The sequence below is a fragment of the Apodemus sylvaticus genome, chromosome 5, assembly GCF_947179515.1.
Source record: "Apodemus sylvaticus chromosome 5, mApoSyl1.1, whole genome shotgun sequence".
NCBI lineage: Eukaryota > Metazoa > Chordata > Mammalia > Rodentia > Muridae > Apodemus > Apodemus sylvaticus.
This window is the reverse complement of record NC_067476.1, coordinates 109,468,364-109,483,637: the sequence shown is the minus strand read 5'-3', so window position 1 is coordinate 109,483,637 and position 15,274 is coordinate 109,468,364. Positions and strand designations below refer to the sequence as shown.

The window sequence follows — 15,274 nt, the reverse complement described above, 5'->3', positions numbered from 1 at the left end:
AGTTAATTTTGGCTTTATGAATCTTGTGACTCCTCTGTAGCTGTCCCAGCCTGTCATGGTGGAGACAGCAGCCAGAAAAAGTTTGAAATGAGTAGGTGTGGTTGTGTTTATAAAAATTAGATCATTTGTCACATTTGGACAATATTTAGGCACAAGCAAATAGCTCAGGAACTTGACTTAGCTTTTCTCTTTTAAAAAATGTATCTTGGGACTTGAGGCTGAAGAGACAGCTCTGCAGTTAAGAGCACTGGCTGCTCTCCAGGGGGTTGGACTTGCTTTCAGCAGCCACAAGCAGCTTACAACTGTCCCACCATTCCAGTTCCAGGGCACCTGGGACCCTTTTCTAGTTTGTTTTCACAAGCACCTGCACTCAAGTGTACACATGGGTTCAGCCTTGCACACACACACATACAATTAAAAAATGAATCTTTAATACCTGCTAGGGGAGATAGCATGATCATTTCATGATCTGGTTTTCCCAGGGCAAGGCTCATCTTTTACAGTGTGGATGTACTGACCCCTAAATATGGGAAACTTGGCATAAATTGTGGTAGTCAGGGACTGTATTTATAGTCTCCTTTGTATTTAATTAAAAAAAAATTAGAGCTAGGGGCTGAGAGAGATGGCTCGGTGACTGAGAACATGTTGTGCTGTTGCAGGGAGCCAGATTCCACTCATGGCACTGATGTCGGGCAGCTCACAACTGCCTGCAACTCCACATGTGTGCGCATGTGTGTGTATGTGTGAGGGCTGGCAAGATAATGATTCCCTTGCAAGTCTGACGACTCAAGCTCGATCCTTGGAACACAAACACGGGCAAAAGGAGGGAATCAACTCCCGATGTAGTACTCTGCCCTCATATACGCCCATACACACATTGTAGACACACACAATAATAAAAATAATAATAAAGTGTAATGATAACAAAAACTTAGATATACCTGATCATTGGGAGTATGTTTCTGGGCTCAACTGTAGGTTTGAATTTTCTTATATTCTGAGTGTATGACCTTGGCCCGCTACTTTGACTTTTCAAGGCATAGCTTCTCCATCAACAAGACAGAACAGGAATAGCATCAGCAATTGCTTGCTATGAAGAGTAAGTGAAAGAAAAGCCTGGCATGGTGGTGCATGCCTGAAATCCCCTCTTGTGAGTTTGAGGGTAGCCTGGTCTACAAGTGAGTTCTAGGCCAGCCAAGGCTACATAGTGAGACTGTCTGAAAGACAAGAAAGAAATGAAGTTGGAACAAATGCAGGTTGACTGCAACGATGGACAAATAGTCCATTTCCAATGAATGGCATTTATTAGGAGATTACCTAAAGTGCATAGTGTAATTGTGTCCTTCCGTTTATAATAGCTAGAACCACATAAAATCGAGTATTAGAAACATATTAAAGTGCTCAAGTTGTTCCACACCATTGTTTTTAAGGCAGAATTAGAAATCCGTCTTTGAAAATAAAGGGAGCTGAAATCACCCCTTATCCCGTGGTTCTGTTACTTAATGATTCAGGCATATTATAATTTAGTATAATAGTTGGTGTGTCTTGTTGCCATCAATCTTGATTGTTAACTGGGGTTTAGCTCTTAGGAGTCTTTGGTGTCAGACTCCTTTATTTTCCTTCTGTGCTGGATCTTGAATCCCGAGCTTCCTGCATGCTGAGCAGCCACAGGGTCCCTAGAGCAGGGCCTTAGCATCACATCTTAACTGATTATTGCTACATAAAATCGAGGCTGAGTACTTGCTCCTTTTCCAGAGTTCCTAGCACCTACACAGAAACTTAAAATAGTCTGTAACTCCAGTTCCAGGAAATCTGGCGCCCTCTTCTGGCCTCCTTGGTCTCTGCATACTTATAATGGTACACAAACACAAATGCAGATAAAACACCCAAATACATATAATAATAATAATAATAATAATAATAATAATAAATCAAAATTGGGCCAACAAGATGGTTCAGCAGATAGAGAGGCTCGCTGTGCAAGCCTGCCATCTTCCATTTGACCCCCATAAGTCTGCGTAAGGATGGAAAGAAGAAAACTGACCACAGAAAGTTGTCCTGTGAGCACATATGTGCTGTATCACATGTGCACACACACACACATTAAGTATTAAACCAGAATATTAAAACCAGTGTGGCTTTACTACAAAATATCCAGTCCATAGGATTAACATTTATATTTAAATAAAAATGTAAGGTGTCAGCCTGTTGTACTGTTAATGTGTGAAACACTGTTTAAAAAACTGTCTTCTATGAAGTATATCCAGTCATTGACATCAGAAACAAAGGTAAAATATTAGCATTTTCAATTTTTCATAGTTTTACTTTCTTTGGAAAATGAGATGACAAAAAGTTTCGCTTTCCATATTCCTATATTTCTGAGAAGTCAAAAGTACAACAGGAAAACGTTGTGTTAATCACATGCTCAACATATTCAGCACATCCTGAGGACCTTTGTCTTTGCTCAGACAAAATAAATGCAGCAGAAGTGAGTCTTTTATTTGGTCTAGTAGGTGAAAGGGAGCTGTTACCTATTGTATTAGAATGGTTTTACTCACTGCTCAGTGGTTGAATACTTGCCTAGAGTGTGAGAGCTCTGGGTGGTGTGCGTGTGTGTGCACGCGTGAGTGTGTGCATGTGTGTGTTTGTGAGCACATGTGTGTTTGAAATGAGATACGGAAGATAGGAATACGGAAGATTATTTGTCTCCATTTGCCTTTTGTCTTCAGTAATAGCAAACCCTTTGTAAATGCCAGGTGTTAATGAGTAGTCAATGCTGGATGATTCCTTATAGTCCTAATATTTACTATGTGATTGGGGAAATGTTTATGTGTATATAAAACATTCACTACCAAAAGATTTTACTACTATTTTTTTTTTTTTTTTTTTTTTTTTTTTTTTTTTTTGGTTTTTCGAGACAGAGTTTCTCTGTGTAGCCCTGGCTGTCCTGGAACTCTGTAGACCTGGCTGGCCTCGAACTCAGAAATCTGCCTGCCTCTGCCTCCCAAGTGCTGGGATTAAAGGTGTATGCCACCACCGCCTGGCAAGATCCTACTTTTTAACATATACTTTTAAAAAAATATTATTTATTTAATGTATATGAGTAACTGTAGCTGTCTTCAGACACACCAGAAGAGGGCATCAGATCTCATTACAGACGTTTGTGAACCACCATGTTGTTGTTGGGAATTGAACTCAGGACCTCTGGAAGAGCAGTCAGTGCTCTTAACTATTGAGCCATCTCTCTACCTAACACATATAATCTTAATGAGATTTGTTTTTATTAGTTTTTAGTTATATGATGTGTATATCCATAGTGCTGGTGCCTGCCGAGTCAGGTGTCAGCTCCCCCTGGAGCTGGAGTGAAATTATGGAGTGCTTCGTGGGTGTGCATGCTGTCCTGGTGCAGGGCCTTGCTCATCTGTGCATTACCCAGTTCTAGTGTATGTGTTTCCAGAGTGAGCATGGCGTAGGTAAGCCTTAAAGACACTTCACAGGCCCTTGGGGAGCTCTTGCTCCTACCCTTCACCTCTTAACCCCACCACTGGCAGACTCGGAGTCCTGCAAAGGTCAGCCTTCCCTGGTTGATTGCTTCCCAGAGGCCCCACTCTTAGGTGTTTCCAACTTCTCCTTGCTGGCTAACATTTTTTAGGGATGTGTCTAAGCGACCCTGCTGCTCAGCAGGGATATAAGGCATTAGAGTAGGGCCTGGGTGTTGCTTCAACAGGAAATAATGGCTGTTGCTTTAGTGGACTTTTTAATCACTCCCATATTTGGTGAACCCATAGGAATGTGAAAAATACTAAATTTAACTTCATTCTCAGTATAGGGCAATGAGAGGGGATCATAGGGTGAGGGTGTGTGTGTGTGTGTTGTATGTATGAAAAAGAGAGAGATAGGGAGAGAGATAGAGAAGGAGAGAGAGATAGGGAGAGAGAGATAAGAGAGAGAGAGATGAGAGGGAGAACACACTGTACTCCTCTTGGTAGGCGTGTCTGAACAGAAAAGCAGAGGCAGTCTGGGTACTTACAGAGCCAGTGTCAGGAGGCAGTGACTATTCAGGAGGAGACCCTCAGACTGTCCTTTCCTAGGACCTCCCTGCCTCACCTTTCCCTCCCTCTGGGCATGTGTGCTGCTCAGTGTTGCCTTTTCTATAATTCATAGTTATATTCTGGCCCCTACCTCACTAGCAGATCATAGGCCTTTGTAATGAGATTACTTCATTCCTAAGACAGGAAGCTCCCCTGAGCCTGGGCCTATGTGGATTACCTTTTCTTTATATATTTACTAGAGGTTGATTTAAAAAAAAAGGGGGGGGGTCTTGGAAGTGTTTGTTCCTTTTTCCTTGATAACTGAACAGAGGCAGAATGAAGAGAAGAAATCAGCAGACATTTTTCATTGGACTGCCTCTGTATATGTTGGTTTTTTTTTTTTTTAAGATTTATTTTATGCGAGTACACTGTTGCTGTCTTCAGACACACCAGAAAAGGGTGTCAGATCTCATTATAGATGTTTATGAGCCACTGTTTGCGACCTTCATGATGGATGGAGTTCAGGCCTTGTGCTTGGTAGTGTGCAGGGCATGGTTCACCCTGGAGATGGTGACACTGGAATCCTCCTGGGAAGGATCCACCACTTTTGAGGATCACGTTTCCCAGCCTGGCAAGGGAGAAGCAGGTTGTGGAGTTGCCTTCACTCAGTCATGTTTTGGGTGTCAGTTGTGTGATTAGTATCTGTAGGAGCTCGCTCTACAGAGAGATGAGGGCTGTTTGTAGTTTCCATTTATGTCTTCAGTATAGAAAGAAGTACAGGTGTACATTTTGTGTTTATTATTAATATTTCTAAATTGGAAATTCTTTTCTTGGAGTTAATGAATGATGTCCCTCTCATAATTCAGAGAACAGAACTGGCAGTCTACATGTGGCCACATGTTGGTTGAAAAGATAGAATGTCTAGGAGGGGCCCTAGGCAGCTGCTGCGGTCACAGCAGAGCCATGCTCTTTTGAAGGACACATGATTATGTGAACGTATTTGTGCAAAAATTGAAAACACGGCTTTCTTTTCTAAATTAGGAGAGAGAAGCGCTTCAGAAACAGCTGGATGAAGCCAACCGAGAGGCCCAGAAATACCGGCAGCAGCTGCTTAAAAAGGAGCAGGAGGCGGAGGCCTACAGGCAGAAGCTGGAGGCCATGACACGCCTCCAGACCAACAAAGAAGCCGTCTAGCGCTGCCAACACCAGTTTGTTTTTACCTTGTGTCCAGAAAGAGCGCAGTCTTGAACTGTGCACAGGAAGGACACCACCATGCCATGGGAATACCGAATAATAGAAAAATACCACGGATTGATAATGGGACTTAAGCCATGAGCTCTCAATTCTTGTAATATAAAACTTTAGAACTTGTGAAATGTATTTAAGACTGAATTCTGTAAATAGTTTTTTTGGTTGTTTCTTTTTTTACAGTTATAAATGAGTTGATAAAGATTGTTGCAGAGATCCAAAACCCACAGTAAGCCACTGTTATGGGGAATTCTTTTTGATTTGGGTGCAGACTTAGTTTCTCAGAAACAGAAGTTTTAAGTGTGGTCGTTGTCGATTAGACCAAATGTGTAACAATTATGGTGGACTGATGCTGGAAAAACTCTGCAAAGAGATTTCTCCCAGGAACTTTTGCACAGCTTTTGAGTTGTCTCAGGTTCTCTGAAAACATTTTTTTAGGAAGCAGAAATTTTATATTTGTTCGATTTCAGCTACATGTAAGTAGATTTACATGTATATGAAGCAAATATTTTTAAAATTTCGTTTGTACATATCCTGCATGTTTTATGATTTTAAAACGCATAACTTGCTTAGGTATGTCTCCCACAAAGACGATGACAGTTACCAAGACAAAGCAAAGGCCCCGCTGCCGTGCCGCCGGTCATCGAGAGTGAGTAAGCTCGAACCCGGCGTCGCTGGCGACCGTGACAATGTTCTTGGAGTAGCTTGCGAGAGAACTCTACAAATGTACGCTTTTCTGACAATTGCATTGCGAGGCCGTGAGACTGTTCCGTGCCTTCCTTCCATCATGACTTCCACACGAGCACTTTGAGGCGCTGGATTTTAAGATAATGTTTTTGGCAAACTCAGTGCATTTGGGTTTCTGAGATATTTCATGGACTTACTCCCCTCCCCCTAAGAAATTATTCTTATGGAAAATTGCTTTTGTATGTAGAGCAGGACCTTTTGTACTCGGTGACGCTATGAGTGTGTTTAACGTAACTTTCGCTATTCCCTGTGAACAGGCCTGTGCTGCGACTCTCCCAATACTGTCAATTCCGAAATGTATGGACATTTGACAGACTATTCCATTCTCTTTTGTAAAATGTAACTTCGAGCTCCTTATTATTTTGTTTTGTTCTATTGCTTTATGAAAATGTTTAACCCCTCCCCCCACCCCCAGCTCCTGTAGCTTATCTGTATAAAGAACCAGTTACCCTTAGACTGTACTCTGGCCTCATTTTCTATTTTACAATTAAATAACTTTCCACATAGCTCTGAGCAGACTCATGTTTTGACTGCACATTCTTCACACATTAAAATGTGGACAATAGGCCTCTGTGGTGGAGCAGGCCCTTGACGCTTTGAGACGCTGGTTCAAATCCTGTTGCACAGATAATCTGAGCCACGTTCTGCCATATGAAAACAATTAGACTCCTCATGCCTTGAAAACCCCAAAATGATTCCCTGGGAATGTGCTGGTTCGTACCGGAGTGTGTTTACAGGAGTTAGTGTAATAAAGGGCCTGGCCTCAGCCTCTCTCAGTTGCCTTTCTGGAGACCACAGGAAGCCTCTACAGCAGTGCGTCCCAGCCTTCCTAAGGCTGCAACTCTAATACAGTTCATGTTGTAGTGAGGAGCTGGATTAAAATATTTTTGTTGCTACTTCAGAACTGTAATTTTGCTGCTGTTATAAATTGTTATATAAATATCTGATATTCGGGATATCTGATCTGTGACCCATGTGAAAGAGTATATGACCCACAAGGGGTTGTGACCCACTGGGTGAGAACCTCTGCTCTATGACAAATATTTAAAAATCAGCAAAAACAAACAAGAGAATTCCTTCTAGTTTTTCACTAAATTTGACATTAGTTTTATTCAGCCTTGAAATGCAGCCTTGCTGTTATAGTCTGGTCTCCAAGCCATGAATTCTAGTGACCTTGCCTCTTAGCCTTTGTAGTTCTGGGGCCATAAATGTTAAACGATCTAACACTAGCTTATGGGGCTCGGGCTATAGCTCAGTGGTAGAATGCTTATATGACCCGGGCTCATTTCCAACATGGCAAAAGCAAATGCATAATGCTAAGTTTAAAAAACTGTAAGCTACATTTTCAGCCCGTGAAGCTGCATGCCCTTCAGTCACAAGAAGCAACTGGAGAACATGTGGTTTGGGTTTGTGAAGTGATTGATATTAAACAGGACACTGGAGTGCATTTAATGCCTTGGTGGGCAGTGTTGGGACAGAGGGGCCACTGTTCACTCCAGGGAGTAGCCAGTGCAGTTTGTTCTTAGATCAGGTTAGCGCTGCAAAGCCTCAAGGTGGCAACAAAGAAGCAGCTACGAGCTCCTGTGCTGCCTTTACTCCCAGTCATGGGCTCTGCTGGAGATCATGTGATACAGGATGTAATTTCGATTTCCAATAATAACAGCAAGCCAAGTGATCCGGGAAAACAATTGGGTGTGGTGTAACAAGTATTCAAGAAGTTTTGAGATGTGTACTGTCTCCAGAGCCACGTTGGACAGTGTTGTCTCTAAAATCTTCATCTGACTCACTGTGCGACCCGTGGACAAGAATCTAATGGAGATGAGACGCCCCCACTCCTCTTTATCAGCTCCTTTTAACAGTTTCCACGTAGGCTGGGGAAGCCTCAGTGCTGTTCTGTACTGAGAACTAGAATGACTGATGAAAGGAAATAAAAATGTTCAGTAATCTACAATTGGTTTCCAGATGTCAGTGTTGGGTTTGCGATTAGCAGCTGTCTAGTTGCCACCATGCGCTGGCTGTTTCCATTTGTGTGTGTGTGTGTGTGTGTGTATGTGTGTGTGTGGGTTAGCACATGTGTATGCATAAAGGCCAGAGAACAACTTCAGGTATCATTCCTCAGGCAGAGTGTACCCCCTTTTTTTAGACACACTGGTCGGGAACTGGTAAGGGTGGGCTAATCTGCCTGGCCCTCCACCTCTGAGTGTGTTTGTACATGTGTGTGCACACGTATACACACACATGCACCTCTGTGTCCATGCTCATGTCACTGTATGTGTGTAGAGGCCAGAGGACAACTTGCTGACGTTGCTTCTCTTGCACCATATGGAATCTAACTCAGATCTTCAGGTTCAAATTTGGTAGCAAGAGCCTTCACTCTCTGAGCCATCTTGGAAGCCCACAAGTGTATGGCTGTTTTACCTCTGTGTATGTAAGTACATGCAGTGCCCAGAAGAGGGCACTGAAGAGGACGGAATCACTAGGAACTGGAGTTACTGGCTGTTGGGAGCTGCCATGTCAGTGCTGGGAACTGAACCCAGGTCTTTCGGAAAAGGAGCAAATGCTGTTGACCACAGAACCATCTCTACAGCCACCACACTTGGCCTTTTAAATGTGGGTTCTGGATCAAATTCAGGTTGTGCATGCAAGTTAAGTACTTTATTGACCGCTTTCTCCCCTGCTCCGTGTTGTTTTATTTCTTGATGGTGGTGGGAGGATGGGAGTCAGGAGAGCTTGATGGTCAGTAGTGTGAAATTCCAGAGAGAAGAGAGTCAAAGGGAAATATATGGACAAGTTCCAGCCTGCACTAAGAAGACCAGCACACGAGTATTCCTTTAAAACACATGCTTAGTGGGAAGTGTGCCGGGATGTGTTTCAGTGCCATCATTTATGATGATATGTCTTGACAGTGGGAAGAAATCCTCAACCATAGCACACATTAGTGCCGTGACAGAAATGGCTGCAGGTGCTTTATCCTGATGAGCCTTTTCTTTCTGTATTCCTCATAAATTGCTTTGTGCTTTTCAATACCCAGAAAGACCTTGAAACTTGAGTCAAAGTAAAAAATAAAAAATACAAGAAGGGAAGCAATTTCAGATAAAACCACGGTGCCACATGGAGAGGCTCCCAAAGCATTAGTACTTGGGCTTATATAGCAAACAGGAAAAAAAATTTTCTATTCACCTGGTTCCTACTGAATAAATAACCCTTTCATCATGGCAACTCAATTTAGGAGAGGTCTCACTAAGGGCTTGTTATTTCACTAAATAATATTTGCTGTACTTGGCTCATTATAGATAACTAATCTCTTGCAGCTTTAAGCCGTGTTTGCTATTTTGCTATTTGGGTTTTTTTCCATGTTAAATGGGAACACCTGATGAATATACTTTGGCTTTGACGCAAGCGCTCCTGGTCCATTACCAGATTGCTCGCCACCCTGAAATGCGTGGCATTGCTGCTAGAACTGTGCGAGTTCCAAGTTAAGACTTGAATATCAGTAGTTTAGTGACTTCTTAAAGCAGATTTCTTATGTGCACAGACAATAGATGTGATCTTGTGTCTCCTGCTCATTTGATACCTTAAACTTTGAAAATATTTTACTTCATGAAAACAAATGATATCAAAATATGGAATGTTATCTGGATACAATTCCTAGAGCCTTGACTTTTTAGATAAATATAATATCACCTTTGCAGCGCGCGTGTGCGCGCGTGCGTGTGTGCGTGTGTGTGTGTGTGTGTGTGTGTGTGTGAAACCCTTTTTGCTTTCCTGAAGAGAATGAAAAGAGCTTTGTTGTGTTGATTTTTGTGGGAGAGACAAGAACAAATACCTCTTCACTCCAAATAGGACACCAGCAGCATCAAAGAGCTGATTCCACCAACTCTACTAACAGGAGCATGGGTAACTCAAAGGCATGGCCAAAACCCCACCCCAGCATGGGGCCGACTCCCCAAAGCTGCACCCCCCGGAGCTGCAGGCATGACATGCAGGTACATGCAACTGAGGGTCTACCCCTGAGCCCCCCAGCCCCCATGATTGTCTACTGTTGTATGTCTATCTTTCTGTGTGGTGGGGTTTGAGATTCTTGTAACTTTTTGAACTTCCTAGGTTGGAAGTCTCCATAATTTCTTGAGTCCAGCGGGAATGTTTCAATCAGGAGGATGTAGCCACACAATACATTTTTTAGGGATCTGTCCACAGTATTTTATTATTTGCTTACTTGTGTTTTTTTTTTTTAGTCTAAATAGTTTTGATCTCATATGCATAGTTGATATATGATCTATTTTATTCAGTTAAAATATGTACCACTACATAAACACAACTCCCCATCCTTACCACCAATTATGTAGATTACCATTTTGAATTTCATGGATTATTTAAATACCTTGACTGCTCTGTGAGAATGTTTTTCTTAGGCATTTTAGCACACCAGTTAAAAAAATTGCTTTTTTTTATTGCTGTTTTTCATGTTTGTTCCAGCCTTTCCATTTCAATCATGACGGCAAAGAATTAGATGTAAACTACAAATCTTTATAGGAAAATAGGGTATTTTAAGAAAGTCACAGAGTGAAACTATAGTCTTTTTTTTAAAAAAAAATCCTTAGTCTTCTTGGGAACTGCCTTTATTTTCAAACATTTCTACCCAGTGTTTCAGTGCTAAGAGTAAGGGGAAGCTGTTGCCTCCCAGCTGACAAGCTGCATCCCACAATCGAACTCAAAACTGTAGCCTTTACTTTCTCTTGTGTCTCTGCTGGTGGCCGGAACCTAAGTCTGCTTTCTTTGGTACTTCCTTTGGGCTTCCTCATTCTTTTCTCTAAAACTCCCCCTGCCCCCTCTTAGGTCACAATGCCGGCCCCTAAGATGGAGGCACAGCTGTTGTTACCCTAAAATATCCAAGCTTAGCGGCCCCGAGGAAAGAGGGACCCACCAAACATCACACATGGAAAGGTCATTCAGTATGTTTCTTATCTTTCCAGGGATAAACTGAACACCAATTTCTCGCGCATCTTTGATGAAAACTTCCAAGCACACAGAAGAAACTAAGCACAAAGCCCTCACCCAAATCTAATGACTCTTGGCTTGCCCTGCCTGTTTCTGTTCCTTTAAGAAGCAGGTGCTACTGATGTGGTTGATATCTCATTGTCCTCCTCTCCCCAATCCCATTTCCTTGAAGTCTTCTAAGAGACAATCACGGTCAACTGCTGCCCTGAGGGTGAGGCGTTTTAGTCTCTCAGGTATGTACTGGTTTATTTACGTTGTGGTGTGTTGCTAGGCAAGTGCCTCAGTCTTCTGTTTACAGCTTTGCCCTATGGCTTTGCTATATATTGCTTTTCAGAAATAAATGGCAGAGTTTTTGTATGGTTCTTCAACAGCGTTAATGCTGTTGTTTAGTATACTGGCAACTTTGGCTAAATGGTATTATTTTTTTACATTTATTTACTCTGTGTGTGTACATGTGTGCATGCTTATGCCACAGCATAAGTGTAGATTTCAGAAATCAGTTTCTTCCCTCTACCATGCAAGTCCTGGAGGATCAGACACAAGTCTGTAATCCTAGCACTTGGGAGGCAGAGGCAGGTGGATTTCTGAGTTTGAGGCCAGCCTGGTCTACAGAGTGAGTTCCAGGACAGCCAGGGCTATGCAGAGAAACCCTGTCTCAAAAAACCAAAAAAACCAAAAAAACCAAAAAAACCCCAAAACAAACCAAAACAAAAAAAACAAACAAAAAAACAAACAAACAAACAAAAAAAACAAAAAAAAATCAAAAATAAGACACCAAGCCACTTACACACACACACACACACACACACACACGGGATCTAAGTCAGACCTCTGCAGGTTTCCTGATCTCTAAAGTTCCCATGAGCTCAGTCAGATGATTCTGTGGGCTGAGTTCTCATGGTGTGTGCCTGACCTCACTGGTTCTCCCCTCCCCTCTTCCACAGGATTTCCTGAGTCTACAGAGAAGTAGCAAATGATTCATTATTCTAGGGTAGTTAGGTTTTACTTGACTTTACCAAACTGCTTTCTGAAGAGTAACAGTGGTGAGATTTCTTTATTTCACCCACATTGCATCTGTCATTGGTAGCAGTTAGGAGCTAAGTAGTATCCTTTGTAGGCAGCTAGCTATTCAGGGTGACAGGCCACTAGAGTGAGCCAAATGCATTGGTAAACGGTAAACTCTACACAGCAGTGAGCATAGCAGCTGGTCTTGGAAGCTGTGAATTATAAAAGCCGGATTCACTAAGATGACAGCCAATCCCTGGCCCTTTTCCTTTTCACTTCCTGGTTCTTATGCATTCCTGGAACTTTTTGCCTGGTGAGGCCTTTTCCTGCTAGGTAGGCTTTCTCTTTGTGCTTTCATATCTGTGATCCCTTCTAAATCTCCCACAGATATTCAAACTAGCCAGCCAAGAATGCCTCAACTCTGCTGAGGCCAGAAGCAGGCGTAAGATCTTCTGGAAATGAAATTACTGATGGTTGTGAGCTGCCACCTGGATGCTGGAAGTCAAATCCAGATCCCATGGAAGAGCGGCCAGTGCTCTGCCCTGCTGAGCTGTTTCTCCAGTGTGGTTTTTCAACTTGTTGGCAAAGCAACTTTCCCTTCCCTCCCCTTTCCCTTCCCTCCCCTTTCCCTTCCCTCCCCTTTCCCTCCCCTCCCCTTTCCCTCCTTCCCCTTTCCCTCCTCTCCCCTTTCCCTTCCCTCCCCTTTCCCTCCCCTCCCCTTTCCCTCCCCTCCCCTTTCCCTTCCCTCCCCTTTCCCTCCCCTCCCCTTTCCCTCCTCTCTCCTTTCCCTCCCCTCCCCTCCCCTTTCCCTTCCCTCCCTTTGCCCTCTCCTCTACCTTCCTTTCTCTCCTCTCCCCTCCCCTCCCCTCTCCTCCCTTACTTTCTTACCTTCTTTTCTCTCTCCTCCCTTCCCAACCCTCCCTCCCTTCCCCTCTTTCTCTCTCTCTCTTCTCTCTCTCTCTCTCTCTCTCTCTCTCTCTCTCTCTCTCTCTCTTGTTTTTTGTTTTGAGACAGGGCTTCCTGTTGGGGTCCAGTCTTGACACAGGATCAGAGTTCTCCACTGGAAGCAGGGATATCTGGAAGGCGCATAATAAATACACACAGACTGTTTTTTGGGTACAAGCTGACAGGCAATTTTTCAAGGCTTGAAGTTTTTCTCTTTTCCCTCTCATTCTCTGCTCTCTCTCTCTCTCTCTCTCTCTCTCTCTCTCTCTCTCTCTCTCTCTCTCGATCATTCGCTCACAGCTCAAGGCTGCACACACTCTGCATTCTCCTGCTCACTTTGTTTTTCTCCGGGGCACTTTTCTTTTTGTGAGCTCTCACGCTCACACACACCTCTGTGAGTTCGCTCACACACACACTCTCCACACACACCTCACATACTCTCCACACACACCTCACACACACACTCTCCACACACACCTCACACACTCTCCATACACACCTCACAACCACACCTCACACACACACTCTCCACACACTCCTCACACACTCTCCACACACACCTCACACACACACACTCTTCTCACACACCTCACACACACACTCTCCACACACACCTCACACACTCTCCACACACACCTCACACAAACACTCTCCTCACACACCTCACACACACACTCTCCACACACACCTCACATACTCTCCACACACACCTCACACACACACTCTCCACACACACCTCACACACTCTCCATACACACCTCACACACACACTCTCCACACACACCTCATACACACACTCTCCACACACTCCTCACACACTCTCCACACACACCTCACACACACACTCTCCACACACACCTCACACACACACTCTCCACACACTCCTCACACACACACATTCCACACACACCTCACACACACACTCTCCACACACACCTCATACACACACTCTCCACACACTCCTCACACACTCTCCACACACACCTCACACACACACTCTCCACACACACCTCACACACACACTCTCCACACACTCCTCACACACACACATTCCACACACACCTCACACACACACTCTCCACACACACCTCATACACACACTCTCCACACACTCCTCACACACTCTCCACACACACCTCACACACACACTCTCCACACACACCTCACACACACACTCTCCACACACTCCTCACACACACACATTCCACACACACCTCACACACACACACTCTCCTCACACACCTCACACACACACTCTCCACACACACCTCACACACTCTCCACACACACCTCACACACACACTCTCCTCACACACCTCACACACACACTCTCCACACACACCTCACACACACACTCTCCACACACACCTCACACACACACCTCACACACACTCTCCACATACACACACACTCTCCACACACACCTCACACACACACTCTCCATACACACCTCACACATACACTCTCAACACACACCTCACAACACTCTCCACACACACCTCACACACATACACTTTCCACACACACCTCACACACACACTCTCCACACACACCTCACACACACACTCTCCACACACACCTCACGCTCTCTCTTCACTCCCTCTTTACAAGTCCTTTTCATGCTCACCCTCCTTTCTCCTGCCCCAGCCCTATACTGACATTCTAAAAGCAGATTTATAAAGACATTGTATAATCTTTGCCAAATCAAATTTAAAAGAATAACCACGTCCCACAAAGAATCAAGAATGACAATTCTTCCCCAACGCTTCAAGTTTCCCTATTCCCAGGCCTGTGGCCAAAATAATAATAATTATAAACTTAACATTATTTAAACTTTAACTTTAACTTATTATACTTCAGAGCTTAGAGCTGAGGCCAGCGACTTGCACTTTCTTGTGAGGCTCTAATGATAACTGACATGGGCAAAGCTGCCAGGCAGTGGCCAGAAAAAATCAAGTTAACCCTTAACTCAGTAGTTCCCCTAGCTTTCTGCTTCTGCACATTGCACACAATGACTCTCCTAAGAGTCCCAGTGTTCTGACTTAGTTTTACTAATATAAGATTTTTACATATTCTACACTTGTTTATCTAGGAACCACTTTCAAATGTTGTATAAAACTTATTTCATAACTTCAATAGCTTCTTTTTTTCTTTCTTGGGTCCCAATGTTGGCTCTATTTCATTTTCTAATGAGTTCTTCAAACTTTTTTTGCAAGTCAAGCATTAATCTGGAACTACCATTGTGCAATTATTACATTGTTTCTAAGATGAGAACACACAGCATGCACCTGGGCATTAGG

The 15,274-nt window shown here is 43.5% G+C and overlaps 1 protein-coding gene across 2 annotated transcripts in view; it reads left to right on the top strand.

Annotated features, from left to right (window-relative positions):
• The window catches only part of Gabpb1 (GA binding protein transcription factor subunit beta 1), a 50,928-nt gene extending 44,396 nt beyond the window's left edge, over positions 1-6,532 (top strand). For both annotated transcript variants that reach the window (XM_052183508.1, XM_052183507.1), the window contains exon 9: positions 5,073-6,532. In XM_052183508.1, the coding sequence (XP_052039468.1) occupies positions 5,073-5,225 (153 nt within the window). In that variant the 3' untranslated portion in view covers positions 5,226-6,532. The remainder of the gene's footprint in view (positions 1-5,072) is intronic.
• Positions 6,533-15,274: the final 8,742 nt, after the last annotated feature.